General features: G+C 59.4%; 1 protein-coding gene across 22 annotated transcripts in view; it reads left to right on the top strand.

Annotated features, from left to right (window-relative positions):
• ANKMY1 (ankyrin repeat and MYND domain containing 1) overlaps window positions 1-18,771 on the top strand; it is a 51,318-nt gene that overhangs the window by 9,778 nt on the left and 22,769 nt on the right. For 15 of the 22 annotated variants that reach the window (XM_023259960.2, XM_023259952.2, XM_023259945.2 and 12 more), the window contains 9 exons: window positions 1,849-2,035; window positions 4,661-4,804; window positions 10,336-10,805; window positions 12,547-12,763; window positions 12,870-13,133; window positions 15,742-16,205; window positions 17,336-17,507; window positions 17,784-17,816; window positions 18,564-18,704. In XM_023259960.2, the coding sequence (XP_023115728.2) occupies window positions 1,849-2,035; window positions 4,661-4,804; window positions 10,336-10,805; window positions 12,547-12,763; window positions 12,870-13,133; window positions 15,742-16,205; window positions 17,336-17,507; window positions 17,784-17,816; window positions 18,564-18,704 (2,092 nt within the window). Of the gene's footprint in view, window positions 1-685; window positions 761-860; window positions 1,176-1,848; window positions 2,036-4,660; window positions 4,805-10,335; window positions 10,806-12,546; window positions 12,764-12,869; window positions 13,134-15,741; window positions 16,206-17,335; window positions 17,508-17,783; window positions 17,817-18,563; window positions 18,705-18,771 lie in introns of those variants that run through there. The other 7 variants (XM_045034719.1, XM_045034713.1, XM_045034720.1 and 4 more) reach the window with 6 other exon arrangements.

The raw sequence follows: 18,771 nt of genomic DNA, 5'->3' as shown, positions 1-18,771 counted from the left end.
AGTGTCCCCCTCCAGAACCGTGAGAATGGATGTTTGTGGCTCAAGCTCCCTGCCTGTGGGACTTTGCAATAGCCTGAGCGGACTGATAGAGTCCCTGTTCTACAGAGGAGAAAGGTCTCTGAGCCCCAAGGGGGACAGGGAGCCTGCCTGGTGGCAGAACCACATGGCCACCCTGCTCACCCGGCCAGCCAGCTGGGCATTTCCAATGACTCAACAGTGGGCCTTACGGCTGATTGCTTGTGTTGGTAATTTTCTTGCTTTGTTTTAAAATCATTTCCTTTGGCTTTTTGAGGAAATTTTCCATTTGTTCATGTTTTTATAGTCCATTACCTTGTCCTCTTAATAATTCAAAAAAAGGTGTTTTTTTTTTTTTTTAATTTTTAAATTAAGCATGTAGTGTGTGTGCCCTGTGGCAAAGCAAGAAACAGTGGCGTGTTAGTCTGCTGGGGCTGTGACAAAGTGCCACCCACAGGGTGCCTTAAACAATAGAGATGTATTGTCTTTCAGGCTGGAGGCTGGAGCCCAAGGTCAAGGTGTGGGCAGGGTGGTTTCTTCTGAGGGTGGGAGGGAGAATCTGTTCCAGATCTCCCTCCTTGCCTTGTAGACGGCTGTCTTCTCCCTGTGTCCACACATCATCTTCTCTCTGTGTGTTCCTCTGTGTCCAAACTTCTTTCCCTTGTTACAGTACAACAGTCACATTGGACTAGGCCCCCACTGATGACCTGCCTTTAACTTGGTTACCTCGTAAATGCAGTCCCAGGTAAAGTCCTGGGATGTAGGCTCTAACATAGGAGTGTGTGTGTGTGTGTGTGTGTGTGTGTGTGTGTGCGCGCGCGCCCGCGCGTGTGTGTGTGTTGGGGGCTGGGGGAAACACAATTCAACCCATAAGCACGGGTAAGCCAAAGAAGAAACAAACCAAAGCGCAGCCCTCGGATTTTTTCATTGTTGCATGTGTGTATCTGTTTTTCCTGGCTTCTTTCTTCAAATGCATAACAAAGTGGCAAATGGAGATTTTTGTGTTCACAGCAGCTGTATCCCTTCTTTGGGCAAAGCTTTGTGAAGCCTCTGTGACTCAGGGCTGGCATTTGAGGGCTGGCTGGTGGAGGGGGCTCAAGGTCCGGGGGTTTCCATGCTTTCAGCAGCCCAGCTAGACCATCAGCCCGACAGTGGCACAGGTCTGTAGACCAGACATCAAGATACAGCATCCCCAGAGAGCCCTTAAGTTGAGAGGGAGGCAGAGAGGGGGAACGTGTGTGTGATGGGGGCTGGGGGTAGGCCCCCCTTTAGGTCAGGATTTGTACTCTTAGCAAGAGCAGAAAAGAAGCCAGCTCGCCCTCGTGAACATTTTCTGCCCCTTGCTGTGCACCCGCCCATCCCTGCGGTCTCTCTTAGTAGGCAGCTGGCTGCTGCTCTTGGACCAAAGCTCCCTCTCCTTGTTCAGACCACCCACTGGTCCATGCGTGCCTGCCAGGTGTCTGCCTCCTGCCCAGCTGTGGGCCAGGCTGCCGGCCCCCGGGGGGAAGACCCTGCCACGGCGCTCTGGGCTGCTGGTGGACACAAGGCTGGCCCTGCAAACAGCTGGAGCTGGAACCCATCAGCTTCCAGGGCACCGGCAGCCCTTTACCCACGTTAGAGACTCGGGGTTGCACACTTCCTGTGTGACCTTGGGCAGTCACTGCATGCCCGTGCCTCAGTTTCCTGTTCTGCAAAATGGGAGTGGCAAGAGCATCTGCCTCAGGGTTGTTGGAAGAAGAGACGAGACGGTGTGTGTTCTCTGCACGTGGTCCCCCCCTCAGGCCAGTTCCAGCATTGATCTTCCTCGCCCCCCCCCCCACTTCACCTTCCTAGGGACATCCTAGAGGCCCCGGAGGAGGAAGAGGAGTCCGAGGGTCCCCCCAGGGAGCAGGACTTGAAGGAGGCCTACATCCAGCTGGTCCGAGGCGTGCAGGAGTGGCAGGACGGCTGTGTGTACCAAGGGGACGTCGGGCTGGACATGAAGCTGGGATACGGTGAATTCTCTTGGCCCACGGGCGAGGTAGGTGGCTTCCGCGGCTGTCCCCCGCCAGGGCCTGGCTGTCTCTTTTCTTCTAAGAGGGGTGTGAGGCAGACTTGCCCGTCTCCGGCAGGAAGGGTGCTGGGCTTGTGTCTTTTCTACCTTCCAGAGAGAAACCTTCCAGAAACTTCCAGAGAGAAACATTCTCACAGATGTCCAGGGTCACACATGCAGTTGGCCTGGGCGTTCCCGGGCTGCGGCTTGGGAAGGTTTACTTACGATAAATTCTCATTCTGGGCAACTGTTCAAAAACTTCAAATTACTGCATGGAGCTGTATGTACGTCGGTGAAATTGCATCGTATTTAGGGTTAAAGAGAAGGGAAGGATCTTTTTAGCAATCAGATGGGAGCAGGCTCCAGAGCCCACGCAGTAGGCCGCGTCCAGGACCCCAGTGGAGACTCCCGGAGACCTGTGGGAGCTCCGCAGGTGCCTGGGGGAGGGCACAGCGGCCTGGCCTGTGGCACGACCGCGGCCGACACCTGTAGCCGCGGCTGCCTGCTTGTCCGGTGGGGAGATTTCCAGAGCGTGGGTTCTACTGCGAGCTGGGGAGACGGCCCCGTAGGGTACTTTCGTTCAGATCCAGGCCCAGTGGGGTCCAGGCTCAGAAGAGCAGCCGGGGCTGGGTGTGTCAGCGCGTGGAGGATGGCGTGCTTGCCAGAGGAGAGCAGGGCGGCCTGATAACTGGGGTCTCGGGCCGGAGCCTGGGAGCGGCAGGGGCAGGGGGGGCAGGCGCAGCTGCAGGCAGGGGCGAACCTTCCCCCGCACCCCCGCCGATCCCTCTCCCAGAACGCACCTCAAGCTCAGACGAGCCTCCGGACCTCAGGTGACCGGGAGGCCGGGGCCGAAGCCTGTGTTGAGTGCAAGCCACCGTGACACTGGTGGTTCAAGCGCTGACTCCCGTGGCTCCGGGACTGGCATTGAAACCAGTCCTTGGCTAGTTTCTTTTACCCAACGCCGTGGTGTCCCCTGCCCTCGTTCGTGGCTGTGGGAGGTTGGGCGTGCCGGCCTGTCCCGCGGAGCCCGGGTTCCACCGTGAGGGAGACCACGGGGGGTGGGTGTGGTGGCGGGGCCTCGGCCTCATTACTGCCTGGCGGGACCTCCGGGTCGGCGGAGCAGCTGCTTGTGCAGCCGAGACAGCTCACAGGCCGGAGAGGCCAGGGGGACGAGAGGGTGTGCCACCCACCAGCGGTGACCCTACACGCGTTAATGGCCCGAGCACATCAGCCCTGGCGGGTCAGACGCAGCTCGTGGTGTGAGTGCCGGGGTGGGGACGGATGGGGTGGCTGTGGAAGGGCCTCCCTCCAAATGGTGCTTTCTCCTGGGGGGGGGGGGCAGAGAGCCTCTCTCCCGCGTACGGACTGACGCTCGTACACAGACAGTTGTTTTCGAGTCGGGTGGACTCCGCTTTCCCCCACAAAGTGGTGCGGGTGTTGGCAGGAGCGGGCAGCCCCTGGCCTCGTGCCCCTCTGCTCCGCGTGTCCCCGTGCTCGACGTTCTCTTCAGAAGCGCTGGCGGAGCCCACGTTCAACCCAGGCAGCGCTGAAAAGGGCCTTCGCTGGCTCTTACGATGGGAAAGCCCATCAGCGGGGCTCTGCAGCCCGAGGCCTGGCTGGTCCGGGGACTCTGATGACCTTGTCGGGCCCCCTCTCTCCCCGTCTCTGTGTTGGCGCCCAGACTAACCTTCCGCCATCTGGCGAGCCTGTGGGAGCTACGCCTGACACGTCTGGGGGAGAGGAGGGGCCCTGGGGACCCTGGTCTGGCCCCGGGCATGGGTCCTGTGGCCAAACCCAAATTGAGGCCGGGGCCGGGGGTCGGGAGTCGTCTGGTCGGACAGACCTGGTCACTGGTGCCTGGTCCGTCAGCCACCAGCCCCACGGGGAGTCCTCTTCGTTACCAGAGGACAGAGGAGGGCACGAAAGCAGCCACACCTGGGGTCCCGTTCCTACAGAGCCGTCTCCGAGCGTCGCAGGGCCGGCCTGCGGCTGGCTGGCATGGGAAGAGCTCGCAATGGGCGTCACATGTTTGACCCTCCTGAGGCCCCAGCAGGGAGGCGGGCCGGCACAGACCCGCCACCGGCATCTGTGGGGCTTGGGCCACGAGCGGAGGCCGGCGTCCGTGGCTCAGTGTAGCCACACCAGTGTTCCCGCGCAGGCCCATAGCTTGCCCCTGGGGTCACACGTGGGGCCGCGCGGGTGAGCCCGAGGCTGGTGCCCCCCCCCCCCCGCCCCTGCCAGCCTGCTGCCTATAAACCCAGGCAGGCGTGGAGCTGAGCCCGGGTCGGGGCTCCGGCCCAAACCCAGGAGTTGCTCCGCAGTGGTGGCCATTCCGGCACCTCTCCAGATTCCCCTACCGGAGCTAGGGCAGGCGACACGGGGGCCACCGGGGCCCGACCGCCTGGCACCCGCTCTGTGTGACATAGGTGACGTCTCTCATAGACTCGTTCGGCTCCCGAACTTGAAGGGGCCCCGTGGCCAGGTGCCCCTGTGGTCCGCCTCACTGCCAGCCTGGCGGGCTGCCTCCACCTGGGGGGCTTCCTGGAAGGCCGGGGTGGGGGGTGGCCAGGAGCAGCTTCTCGGACACAGCCTGTCACTGAGCGCTCTTCACAGTCGTACCGCGGGCAGTTTTACCGGGACCACCGCCACGGGCTGGGCACCTACCAGTGGCCCGACGGCTCCAGCTTCACCGGCATGTTTTACCTCAGCTACCGAGAGGGCTATGGCACCATGTACCTGAAGACCAGGCTCTTCCAGGTGAGGGGGCGGGGCCACAGGGGAGAGGGGGCGGGGCCGCCCTGTGGGGGTGAGGGGGCAGGACTACCCCAGGTGCAGGTGAGGGGGCAGGGCCACGGGGGTGTGAGGGGCGGGGCCACCAGGGGAGGGGGAGGGGCCGCCAGGGGGTGAGGAGGTGGGGCAGCCCCTGGGGGGGGGTGAGGAAGGGTGAAGGAGCGGCCCCCCCCCAGGGGTGTGTGAGTGTGAAGGAGGGGGAGGGGGAGGGGCGCCCCTGGTGGGGGGAGGTGTGGGGGTGTGAGGGGGCAAGGCTGCCCCAGATGTGGGTGACAGGTGAGGCCGCCCTGGAGTTGGGGGGGAGGGGGGAGGGTCACCCCGGGTGCAGGTGAGGGGGCGGGGCGCCCCTGATGCAGATGACCGGCGGGGCTCTGTGTGCTCAGGCCACTGGACAGAAAGATACTTAGGTCCTGGGGAAGTTTATTTGTGTAACAAGTGGTAACTTCCTTATTTTTAAAGATCGTTGACAGTACGAATAATAAGGTCCATGAAAAGAAAAGGAACACGAATGAGAAGACAGGATGCTTCATGATCCCATTTTCCAGAGCAGGGAGTTGTGTATCCTTTAGATTAAACTGCAAATGCACTGTAATATTTACTTTTTTATACATAAGCTGGATCATTCCACATAGATTGTCTTGAAGCTTGTCTTTTTAAAAAAATTTTTTTTTTTTAATGTTTATTTATTTTTGAGACAGAGAGAGACAGGGCATGAACGAGGGAGGGTCAGAGAGAGAGGGAGACACAGATTCCGAAGCAGGGTCCAGGCTCTGAGCTGTCAGCACAGAGCCCGACGCGGGGCTCGAACTCACGGACCGCGAGATCATGACCTGAGCCGAAGTCGGCCGCTCAACTGACTGAGCCACCCAGGCGCCCCTTGAAGCTTGTCTTTATTTGTGGAGGACATTCCTGGTTTTGCAGAAACAGTTGCCTTTCCTCCTTTTATTTCCGGACGGCGTAACTTAGGGTACAGTCCACCCCCTTGAGTGTGCAGTTGTGAAGGTTTTCACGAGCGTGGAGTTGTGTGACTACTACTGCCGTCAATGTACAGGACGGCTCCTTCTCCGCTCCTGCCAGTGCCCCTTTGGGACCGGTCTCTCCTCCCACCCCAGCCCTGGCCAGTTGCTTTGCGGATGATTTGCCTTTGCAAGAATACCAGGCTAGTGAAATACAGTAGGTAGACTTTTGAGGCTGGTGCCTTTCACTTAGCGATCGTACTGAAGATTCATCTGCCTTGTGGTGAGTCCGCAGCTCCTTCCTTAGCGCTGAGCACTGTTCCAAGTGCTTGGCGCCGTTCTCCATTCCCAGCTGACAGACGCTCGTTTCCAGCTTTTGTTGATTATGAATCAAGCTGCTGTAAAGATTTTTATATGGTGTTTTGTGTGCGTGTTCGTGTGCAAGCATTGTACCCCGTCTGAGCCCCTGATATATACTGGACTCCATCTCCAGCCCCACCCCCTCAGCTCTCGGTGACGCTGCTCTGCTTTTCATCACAACGTCCCCGTTTCCGTTGTTTCAGATCAGTGGAATGGGTGTTACTGCGTGTTCGATCTCTCTGGCTTAGGGCGTGATTCTTTTGAGATTCGTACGTATTTGCATATGGCAGCAATTTGTTTCTTTTGCGGTGAGGTAGTATTCCGTTGTGTGGATTCCGTTGTGTGTGTGTTTTACTGATTCGCCAATAGCTACATGTTTGAGTTCTTTCAAGTTTTTGGTTATTTTGAGTAAAACTGCTAAAAACGTTTGATTCCAAGTCTTCATGTACACGCACGCCTGTCTTTTCATTTGGGTAAATACTGCGAGTGGGATCGCTGGCCGTAGGTGACGTGTATGGCAAGTTTCGTAAGAAACCTCCGAAGGGTTTTCCAAAGTGGTCGTGCCGTTTTCCATTTCAGCCACCAAATACAAAGGTAGTAGTTGCTCCACACCTTTGTCAGCACTTGGCGTTGTCTATTATTTTCATTTCAGCCACTCGTGGGGCGCCTGGGCAGCTCAGTCAGGTAAGCGTCTGACTTCAGCTCAGGTCATGATCTCTTGGTTTGTGGGTTCGAGCCCCACATCGGGGCTGTGCTGACAGCTCAGTCTGAAGCCTGATTTGGATTCTGTCTCCCTCTCTTTCTGCCCCTCTGCTCATGCTGTATCTCTGTCTCTCAAGAATAAATAAACATTAAAAAAATTAATTTTAGCCACTCGTAGGCTTATCGGTTTTTCTTTCCCTGTTTCTTGCTTTTTTACGTCCTAGTTACGCAATTTTAGCTTAATCCAAGTTTCCTCAGATTTTCGTCTGTGTTCTCTTCTGCATGTCATGGTTTTGGCTCTGACACTTAGGTCTGGGATCCGTTCTGAGTTAATGTTTGCACTGCACGTGAAGCAACGGTTGGCTGGGCCTCCTCCCCTCCCCCCCCTCCACCTGTAGGCGGCCGGCTGATCCGCTGCCATCGGTCGAGAAGACTGTCATTTCTCTACTGCTGCTTTCGTACCTTTGTTAAAAACCACACTCGGAGACCCGTGCCTGGCCGCCTTTCTTCATGTGATGTCGGGACTGATCCGTGGGTGCCGGTGTCCGCAGTCCTTTTCCTTGTTGTGATTTTGGACAAGATCGCTGGACCGTCATTTCATTAGAGGGCGCAAGTTGGTGACACCCTAAATCTACGATCCCTCCTTCATTTATTAACTAGAGTTCTTTTGTCTACGACAGCCTTCATCAACCGTTTGGTTACTTTGAGGTAGTTTTATGGGGAAGGCGAAATGACACTTGATCTTGTCCTTTTTTGCCCCTCGTCAGGGTAATAAGTGGATGACTACCTAACACTCTTCAATGGCGATCGGTGGAGCTTACTCGGGTTTTTTTTTGTTTGTTTGTTTTTCGGATCTGTAGAAACTCACGGATTTTAGTCTATTTGGTGTATCTCAGTACATTGTGGTTGTTATGCTTTTGGATGCCCAAATTGTCACTCTTTGGTCGGGGGAGTTTGGTTTTTGCTTTGGTTTGGTTCTTGCCGTAGGCATAGCTCCTCCAGGTGCTGGTGGTTTTCTTGCCTTTTGTTGGGGCAAGGAGACCCCAGCTCATCCATACACTTCCTGCCCTGGTCCCAGGATTGACTGTTGATCTGGCCTGGTGCCTAGATGGGGCGCGGTGTGGAGAAACCACCGTTTGGGTGCTTATTACTATCGTGGTTGGCTGGTCTTCATTGGTAGGCTTTTTCAGTAGCAGATCTAGATTTTTTTTTTTTTTCTCTCTAAATGAGAAAAGACACCGTCAGTTCATACGGACGTCTCCAGCTCCAGTTTGGGAGTACAGGGCTTTTTACTCAACAGCCATGGTGTCGTATTTGCACGTCTTTCCAATTAGTCTTCAAAATCTTTATTTCTAACGTTAGCAAATTTCCGATTTATTTCCCCCCGTGAAATATGTGTGACGGTTGCAGAAGGACGGTGTAGCATTAGCTCCAGCGCCGTAGCTCCTGAAACAACTCAGGGCTCCTTTCCTGCCTTTTGTCCCTGGGACCCATCCCACCGGGAAGGTGGAATCCAATCACGTGAGCTACTGTCCGTCCGTGCTGCCTGGAGGTAGAGCTAGGTTCACTTGTGTTGCTTTCATCGTTTAGGATTTGATTCTTACCATCTTGCTTTAATTTAGTTTGGTAATTCAGTAAAAAACGGATATTTTTCTGAAGGCAGATCCAGCAAACAGGGTCCCCCCACAGGAGTCCAGCTTCCACGGTTTCTATCCGGAGTCCTCTCTCGTCACCGGGGATTGTTTGTACAGCTTCCTCTTTGCATTTACACATCAGGAGCACACGTGCGCACACGTTCCTCCCCGCGTAGGCAGTGTGACGTGCACCCTGCACGCTTCCCTGGGCCGCCTGTGGTTGCCCTTCCTCCCGACAGCCCAGACCCCCTCCTCACTGCTCGGGAAGGGCCAACCACACGCGCACTTTCCTCCGGCCTTTGTGGTGCCGAGGGGCGCCGTGGTGAGGGTCTCGCCGGTTAATGGTTCCACGCTTTTGTCGGTGATCTTTGGGATACGTTCCTAGAGGGGGATTGTTTGGTCACAAAGTAAATGATATCAAAGGCAATTTTTTAAGCCTGTGGCGTGTAGCGTCCTGGAGACACATTCTCCTTTCTTTAACCGTCGACATTACTGCCATTATATTTTACTAGTAACGTAACCGTTAACGTTATTAAGAGCTTGCTGCTAGACGTACTGTTGTGAACGTATGTGTGACTATAGCTTTGATCACGTTAGGATTGTTTCCTTACGATGTTAAGGAGATTATGTCCTTATGATAGAATCCTAGAAATGGAGCTCTTGGGTCAGCTCTTGGGGCATGAACGCCTTTGGTCTCCGCACAGACCCCCAGCAGCTGCCTTTCCGACCGCCTGCCTCCCTGCACCCCCTTTTCTTGCCCCGTCTGCAGTCTTCCTTCTCGGCCCATCCACCCTGTGGCTTCCGCCGCCTCGGTGACGTTCCGGCGCTGCCAGGATGAGTGCGCACCGCCTCCCCCCGGCCCCCGACCCTTTCACAGACTGCGGTGGCACTCGGTGCCCTGCTGCCACTCGGCAGATTCTCCCGGAAGTGCCTCTGCCGTCCCCACCCAGCTGCTTTGCACGATGAAGTCCTCCTTGGCGTGTCTTACTGTTCCTTTCATGTTCTTTCCTCTGCTCTAGACTGTGAACTTTTTGTGGGGGACTTTGTAGCTCAGAGACTTACACCCCAAGTAAGTCTGCAAGCCCGGGGCTCTGAGATAGGGGCCCGGTCCCAGGGTCACAGGCGAGGGCGTGGCACCAGGGAGTGACACGGAGGGCCCCCCTGCGGCTCCCAGGGACCTCCAGAAGCCCTTCAGAGCCAGCTCTCCTGGCAAGCCGGGCCCCTCTCCGAGCTTCCCATCCCTTTTTGTGGGCCCAGCATTACCTTTCATCCAAGGCCCTCTTGGCCTTCCCCTCGCCACACATCCCTCACCCAGCACAGACCGCCCCACCCAGCAGAAGGGCCTCGACAGGCCCAGAAATCACTGCACTCTGCTGGGTTCATGGGAAGCGGGGGGGTTAGCTCCCTTTCCCCCCTCCCTCCGCCTGTCTCCTCAGGTCACACCTGCCAGAGTCTCTCTGACCCAGGGCCCCGCATCTCCGCTGCCCCGGGTGGCTGGGCTGGGCCCACAGTGTCACTGCTACAAGGGGTTCCCTGAAATGAGCCCACACGTGGTATCCCTGACATGCTTCCTCCTTGAGACCCCCGGTGATGTCCCCACCTTACCGGTAAGGCCACTGCTGACCACCCCGGGTCCGAAGCACCTTTCTCCCCCAATGCATTCCATATTTACAGGTTTGCTCTGGGACACCATGCCGGGTGCATACTCGGCCTCCGTTAAGTATTTGTTGGCTGAATGAAGACGTTTCTCCTGGAATTTTGTTTTTCTTTGATTTTGAGAAAACGGTTGCAAAGCTTAGGGCCCTGCTGAACGACGTCTCTTGCCCTGGTGACTTTCGTTTCGCAGGGGCTGTACAAAGCGGACCAACGGTTTGGGCCGGGCGTGGAGACCTACCCGGACGGCAGGCAGGATGTCGGGCTGTGGGTCCGGGAGCACCTCATCAAGCTGTGCACGGAGGTTCCCTGCAGCTTCTCCATCCACAACTACCCCGAGTACTCGGGCTTCCTCACTCACTCTCCTGCTAGACTCAGCCTCTCGGATGAGAAGGTGGACTGGGACCAGCCGGAGGGACAGGACCCCCTCTTCTACGACTATAAGCGGTTTCTTCTGAATGATGACCTGACTCTGCCTCCAGAAATGCACATTTACTCGACCGACAACAGCCACCTGCCCATGACCTGCTCTTTCCGCAAAGAATTGGATGCCCAAATCTTCCTTAATGACATTCCTCCATTTGCTGAGGATGAGGAGCCCTGGTTTATAAAAAATGAGACCCCTCTGATGGTCAAAATCCAGAAGCAAACCTACAAATACAGGTAACTTGCCCCATCTTTCTTTCCCTCCCGTGACGGGCCCGTGCTCGGGGCTGGGCTCCTGGGGGCCCTCTGGCACCTGGCTGAGTGACTCGCGGGGTTATTTCTTGGGTTCACGTAAAGGTGCTTCTCCTGTTTGAGGCAGTGCAACGACGAAGGGGGAGGGAGAGCCGTGCGGGGCCGGTGAGCCGGGACACACGCCCCGGGTTGCGAGCATGCAGGTGCAGGCGGGTGCTGTGGCATCGATGTCTGCACAGGGGCCCGGGATCCTGCTCACCTGCTCTCGGGAGAAGGAGTGGTCAGGAGGTTGCTGGGGAGCACGGAGTGAGGGCAGTCCCTAGAAGAGTGTAGAGCCTTGGGAGGAGCTGTGGAATAGGGTCAGCCGGGTTGATGGAGCCGAGTTCAAATCCTGGCTCTGAGACCTTGCGTGTGTTTGCTCTGTGCAGGTCGGAGCCCGTGCTCCAGCCTCTGTGGGTCATGTCTGCACACGAGGTGCACACGAAGAGATGTCTGAGAGCAGGTCTGAGCAGAGAGCCGAGGGTGGGAGAGCCGGGTAGGGGTGGGCTGGGGGCTGGCTGAGCCTCTGGCTTCTCGACGTCTGGGAAGGCGTGGAGCTGCTCCGTTGGTCTCCAAAGACCAACCCAGTCTCCAAACCCCCAACCCAGTCCAGCCCTGGAAAAGTAGGCAGCCACCTGATGAAAACTGATTTTTTTAAGTTAAAATGTTAAGAATATTTTCATTTACTAAACTTTGTCCTCAGATATAACTAAAGTATTTTAGAATCCAGGTTTTGTAAGCACAAGTGGTTACTTATGCATTCATATACCCACCCATCCATTTACCACCCCTCCATCCACCCGCCCACCCGCCCATTCACCCACCCACCCCTCCACCCCTCCATCCACCCACCCCTCCATCCGTCCATCCACTCACCCACTCCTCTGTCCACTCACCCACCCATCCCCCCCGCCCATCCATCCACCCACCCCTCCATCCGTCCATCCACCCACCCACCCATCTATCCATCTACCCCCATCCATCCATCCTTCCACCCACCCCTCCATCCACCCACCCCTCCATCCACCCATCCATACACCCATCCATCCCTCCATCCCTCCATCCCTCCACTCCTTCACCCCTCTACCCATCTACCCACCCCTCCATCTTCCCATCCACCCACCCATCCATCCATTCATCCCTCCCTCCACCCCTTCACCCCTCCACCTATCCACCCATCCACCCATCCCTGTATCCACCCATCCATCCACTCACCTGCCCATCCACCCATCCAGCCATCTACACCTCTGTCCACCCATCCACCTATCCATCCATCCATCCATCCATCCATCCATCCATCCATCCATCCATCCCTCCACCCCTCCATCCCTCCATCTATCCACCCATCCACCCATCCATCATTCAGACATCAACTGAGCCAGTAATTGTTGATAAGTGTTGGGTACAGAAGCTGCCATAAATCTATAGGTTCTTGACCATGAAGGAGGTGATGTGTGCACAGGAGGCTGAAGTACGTGGTGGTGAATGGGCCATGGGACTTGCAAACTCTCTACTCAAATAGCAGAGTGAGTGAGAAGTGGATGTGAGCGCTTGGTGCTGAGTGCCAGACCCATGTGTATCCCTGGCCTCCTTCCCGCGCAGGGTCCCTCCCTTGAGAACCCCTTCCCCAGCACAAATGGAGAGACTGATGAACCAGGGATGCCCAGGGTCCCCGCTGTGTCTCCAGGAACAAGAAGGCCCACACCAGCTGGAACATGGGTGCCATCTTGGAGGGGGACCGGAGCGGCTTTGCGCACCATGGGCCCAAGGAGCAGCTTTCCAAGGAGATGATCCTGCGGGCCGAGGAAGGGGACTACGACTGGGTCTACAGGATCCTCAGGGATGACCTCGCCAGTGCCGATGTGGCCGATGCCAAGGGCTACACTGTGCTTGCTGCGGCCACTGTGAGTCCCAGTGCCGGGTCGCCTCCCCTCAGTGGGGCCACCGTCCTCCAGCAGGGGCCTTGCCGGGATGCCTGCCGTCCTCGTGAGGCTGGCCTTCTCCCTCCAGGTTCACTGTCACACTGACATTGTCAACCTTCTGCTGGACAGCGGGGCCGACGTGAACAAGTACACGGACGAGGGCCTCACGCCGCTCAGCATGTGCTTCCTCCTCTACTACCCGTCCACGTCCTTTAAGCCCAACATCGCTGAGAGGATGGCGCCCAAGTCCCACGTCAGCCCCGTGGCCCTGCGGCTCCCAGCACCGTGCCCCGTCTACTATCCACCTGTCCGTCTCTCCACCCAGCAGTGCATCTCCCCCCGCCTTGCACAGGTCAGGTTCAGATGGGGTGAGCAGACACTGAGGCCTGTGGGCGGGGAGTCGGAGGGGGGGACGGGGCCGGCATGACATCTAGGGATGTGTGTCCCACGTGAGCCCCACGCGCAGTGGTTGGGGCTCTGAGACCCCTCCCGCGGGCTTCAGGGAAGGAATCACAGGGTCGGGGAGTGAGGGAAGGAGTGAGGCCCACCTTTGCCCATCGTGAATAATGTCGCCTGGAGCTTCCCCAGGCAGGCATTGGTGTGAGCTGCTCCCGGTGGTTTTGGGTGTAGGCCCAGCAATAGGATTGCTGATCACATGGAGGTCCCGTGTCTCATTCACTGAGGAACCACTCTGTCGCCACGGTGGCATCTCTTGACGCTTGGTTCCAGTGCGGACTGGGGGCCTCCCGGCCCGGGGCGGGCGATGCCCAGGGGCTGGCTCCCTACAGCACAGGGCACCCTGGTGTCTGTCTTCTGAGCACCGGCCTGAGGGGCAGTGCCTGCAGGGGGCACGCTGCCGCCCCTCAGGAAACCCTGGACCCTAACTGTCAGCCCCGCGAGGCCGCCCGGCCTTGACAGCTGCCGAGAAAGCCTTCGGAGGGGCTGGGGCTTTCTCTGAGCGTGGTCGGGGCCCCTCCCGGGTGGGTCAGGGGACGGCACTGGACAGCGTCCCCTTGGTGGGGTCCTTCCCTCACCTCATCGCGGGCTCCTGAATCTCTTCCTCGGGGAAAGGCCCTTACTGCACCCCGGCCTGTGCCCATGGTGCACAGCCTCCCTCAGCCGCCAGACGCTCCCTGAACCTCTGCCTCTCCAGGGCCCCGGCTCTCCCCGGCCTGTGGTTCTTGACGTGTGGCCGCACCAGGTCATCAGAGTCCAGGGTGGGTGGGGGCACACCGGCCGGGGCCCCATTGTGTGTGGTGAGCAGGTGCACGCGGGGAGCCCACCGGAGGCCCTGCTGCCCTGGATGGTCCTGTGTGCGGGAGGCGGGGCGGGGGGGGTGGTCCCTGGGAGGAGGGAGGCGACATCCCCGCAGGAAGACTGCGGTGGAGGGTTTGTTTTCGTAGCAGCGTTAACGTGTGCCTTCTCCTTCCTGGTCAGAGGTTGTTAACTCAGAGTCACGACCAACTTTCAGTTTCAATGTGATCGTAGGAACGGGGACGGGGGGAGACTGTGTCGGTCCTTGTGTCGCCCCTCGGCCGGGAGCTTCTGGGGACGGGGGCTGACTTTGTCGCCACAGCCTCTCCAAGCCCAGAGCATCTTCCGGGGGGACCCTGGCCGCAGGGGAAGCCTCAGTCATTATTGGTGAAGGCAGCGAGAGCCCCAGAAAGGGTTTTATTTGTCCACTTAAAACACTGGTAAAGATCGCTCCTCTCCTCTTCTTTGAAACTTCTTATTCTGGAAAACATGGCACGCACACATTGTAAGCGAAGACAGTGGCACGTGTGGGAGCTTGCGTGGACCCGTCGCCGAGACTAAGCAGCTGCCAGCACGCGGCTCACGCACCACGTCCGCACCCCGCCTCCCCCGCCAGCTGCGCTCATCGTAGCGTGGGTTCCCCGTCGGCTCGCTTCGGCCAGAGACGTCGGCCGGAGACACGTTCTTCTGTCTCCCTCTCAACACACCGCAGACACTAGCATCTCACCTGAAAACTTTGTTAAGTCCTGTGGGATCCCACCCAGGCAATTTTCCCGGGTTCCCACGTAACCTTCCTTTTAGACTGGAGATAAATGAATCCAGACCCAAACGAGTTCACGCACCGCACACATGGTTGAGAAGAGTTACTCTCTTCCAGCCCAGGGCAGGCTCCCCGCCCTTTCCCGAGTCCAAGGAACCGGGTGGCTTCCCCGTGCCGGGCCTCACCGGCCGCCTCCGGGTGGGCAGCGCGCCCCTCCGCCACCTGCACCCTGTGCGCACCGTCCCGGCAGAGGGCCCCGGCCCACGGAGCCGCCTCTGTCTGCCATCCGGCCCTTCACAGATGTGGGTCGCAGGGGGTAGGGCCCCACTGCCAGGGATCCTGCCTCCCGGCTCTGGGACGGGGCCCAGGATCTGCATCCCTGGCCACGAGGATGCTGCTGGTCCCGGGACCGCACCGGGGACGCAGAGGCTGTGCATCGGGCTTGCGGGGCGGCCTCCGCGGGCAGGACCGTAGTGTGAGCCGCGCTGCTGGTCGTGAGTGTCGCGCAGATGCCTCTAGGAACCACAGGAAAAAGAGGTGGAACAGGTGGAATTAATTTGGACGCATTTTATTTCACTGGTGTCTCCACAATTTACCATTTCATTGGGTCATTAGTGTAAAGACGGGAGGGCAGTCTGCATTCTTTCTCTGGCCACGCACACACCGGTTTGGGATGGGCCTCACGCCGAAAGCTCGGGTGCCACGTGTGGCTGGTGGCTGCCATGTGGCTCAGGTTTCTGTGTGAGGCCCCTGAGATGCGTGCTTCCCTCTCTCGGTTTTTGCAGAGTGCTTTAGCATGGTCAGCTAGAGGCCTTGAAGGTCACTGCCAGCCTTTAGGGCTGGTTCATTAGTTAGATAGGATTGTCACTCTGATTTCTTTTCTTCTTTCTTCTAATTTTCTCTCTCTCTCTCTCTCTGTCCCTCTCTCTTTTGGTACTTTCCAAAGGAAGCTCCAAATATGCCAGTGAATCCCAACCTTGCCTTCTCATTCCCTGAAATGGCCATGGAGTCCATCTGTTTCAAGGACCTGGCGCCCACCCCAGGCAGCCGGGAGCAGAAGTCCGTCGTGTGGGGCGGCGAGGAGGACCGTCTCTCCCCGGGTGCCCGGCTGTCCCAGGAGTCCCCCGACCTGGGGAGCAGCCCTCGGAAGCAGGACCTGTCACCGTGGGACAGTTCCAGTGACCCGGAGAAGGGGCCGGATGGCACGGAGGGGAGTCTGGACAGGTGCGCGCCGGGCAGCCAGGAGACGGACTTCGAGTCCGCCGCCTGTGTGCGCAACTTCTCCTTCGGGCTGTCCCGGGACCTCCTGGAGAGGAGCGCCCAGGCCCGCAGCATGCCGAAGGCCCCCTGCTTCAGTGCCACCGGCTTCGACAAGGGCACCGTGAGGAAGATGGCGCTGGCCGCGGTGGAGTAGGTCGCGGGGGTGTGGGCGGTCACTTCTACGGGGGGATCTCCTGCTCGGTGGGCCAGCATCACCTCCCTGGCCACTAGGAGGAGGTGTTTCCAGAGGTGTGTGTCCCACACCCCCCGGGCCTACAGGGGTGCGTGGGGCCCGTCCTGCGCGCTGCCTCCAGGGTCTTAGCGTGGGCATTCTGTGCATGGCTCAGGGTTGGGGCTTGGGTGTGACCTTAGGGGAACGGTGGCAGTGAGAGGCTAGGAGATGTGCCCTGTGGCTTCCAAGGTGCAGGTGCTCATGTACATGTGCCCCCCCCCACACACACACCTGAACACCCGCACACACTCACATGCACCTGCACACGCCCGCGGACACGCACTCTCCCAACCCGCACCTGCACAGCCACGTACACTCCTATATACCCGCACACATATGTGCCCAGTGTGTGTGTATACGTGTGTGCATGTGGATGCGTGTGGTAGCCATGTATGGGTGTGTGTGTGCGAGTGTGCTGTGTGCGTATATGTGTGTACGTGTGTGCTCTGTGTGGCACGTGCCCGTGTGTATGTACGCACACGTGTATGTGTGTGTGTGTGTGGTGTGCATGCGTGTGGTCGTGCGCATCGTGGGTGACGTGCGTGTGTGTACGTGTGTGTGCTGTGTGTGTGGTACCTGTGTGCCTGTGCAGTGTGCGTGTCGTGGGTGGGCGTGCGTGCCTGCGTGTCTGGGTACGGTGTTGTGCCCTACGTGTGCTGGGTGCTCTGTGTCATCCGCTTACAGCCACCCCAGGAGGGAGGGCTGGTCCCCACCTCACGCCCCGTGTGGCGGATGACCCGAGCAAGGCCGAGTGAGCACGGGACACTGGGGTGGGACGGGGCTGCGTCTGGACTCCAGCCCGGCGGGGGCCGGCTCAGGTGTGGCGACGGCGGGAGCGGCCCCGGTCCAGGGCGGGCGGGGGCCAGTGGCCTCGGGGAGGCAGGGTCCCGGGCGGTTCCGGGAGAGGCCGTGGATGCTGGGGCTCAGGTGCCACACGTTCAGCGCCCTCCCGAGCCCCCTTTACCGGGGAGCGTCGGTCCCGACTGGGACCGGGGTGCTGTCCCGTGCCTGTCCCCAGCCTGTGACTGTGTCACCCTGGTCCTTTCAGACGCAGAACCAGGCGGCTGACCATCGAGCTGCTGCTGCACCGAGGCGCGGACCCCAACCTGTGCCGCGTGCCCATGCAGGCCCTTTTTTTTGCCGTGAAGGCTGGGGACGTGGCCGGGGTGAGGCTGCTGCTGGAGAACGGGGCCAGGACCGACGTCCGGCTCCCGGCTGAGGTAGGGCCCGCGGGCTGGGGGTGGGGACCGGGGGGCAGGGCCGGGCTGGCGGGGGGCCCGTGAGGCGAGCGGTCAGAGGGTGCGGCGCGGCCGAGGCTGGCGGGTTCTTTCGGCTTCGGCCGCCGCCCGGCGTCCCTGTTCGGGGGCAGGCGGGTCTCGTGTGGCCAGCCCCTCGGCCGGACCGCGCGCCCCTTCTTTTCTGAGCATCTGGGAGCGTGAGCGCGGGACAGTGGCATGTCCGCGGGAGACCCAGGGAACCTCGTGATAATCTTTCAGGTTTACCGATTGGACTCTGCCTTGGGAACTAAGGTCGTAACCTCTCAACATGGCTCCGAATCGGTTCACTTATTCTCGCCTTCGTTCATTCCCAGTCGATCGCCTGTTACTTACACAGTCCTCCTTCGGAGGCATTGGGCTTTAGTAAACTGTTGGGGTGGATGGTAGGGGGAGGAGGAGGAGAGCGCCTGTGCGCCGTGGACTGATGTCCTCCCGACTCTTCTCCAAGGGCGCCTCATGTTTCCCCGAGACCCTGCTTTGCGGGTTCCGGTTGCGGGACACGGACGGCCCTGTGCCTCCGCCCCCTCGTGCTGCGTGCTCCCGGCCGGGCTCTCTCCCCCAGTCGGCTGTGCTCCCTCCAGGCTGGCCCTGACCAAGCACGGCCCAGTAGCCCGTGGCTCTCCCAGGAGTGGCTGGAGGGTTGCTGTGGGCGGAGAAGGACAGGTCTGGGCGGGAACCGGAGTCAGGAGCCGCAGGACCATCCACCGGTGGCATCCATCCCGTGGAGGCCCGGCAGGAAGGGCGGGCTGTAGTGAGGCTGGCCCACCGGGGCCCCTCTGCGTCTGCAGGGCTGGTAGATGGAATTGGAGGGTGCGTGTCCGTGGTCCCGTGCGGGCGGGCCTCGATGTCCTGAACGTCACGTGAGGCCCGGATGGTGCCCTGGGGTCTCTGAGAGGTGTGGCACGAGCGGCCGCGCTCCCGCCCTGGACGGGGCTCTCAGCCTGGGGGTTTTGCTCACCTGGGAGCCCGGCCTCACCCCTGCCCGTGTGGCCTCTGCAGCTGGGGGCCCTGACCCCCCTGCACATCGCAGCCGCCCTTCCCGGGGAGGAGGGCGTCAGGATAACGGAGCTGCTCCTGCACACTGTCACCGACGTGGACGCCAGGGTGGCCGACGAGGATGACGTGTACAAGCCGAGCAAGGTGCCCTGTCCTGCCGCGGGGGGCGGGGGGTGCCGCGGGCCCCAGGAGGCGCCCCTGCACACGGTGG

Source organism: Felis catus, chromosome C1 (assembly GCF_018350175.1).
Source record: "Felis catus isolate Fca126 chromosome C1, F.catus_Fca126_mat1.0, whole genome shotgun sequence".
Classification (NCBI taxonomy): Eukaryota; Metazoa; Chordata; class Mammalia; order Carnivora; family Felidae; genus Felis; species Felis catus.
The sequence above is the reverse complement of the archived record's forward strand: the minus strand, read 5'-3'. Positions and strand labels throughout refer to the sequence as shown.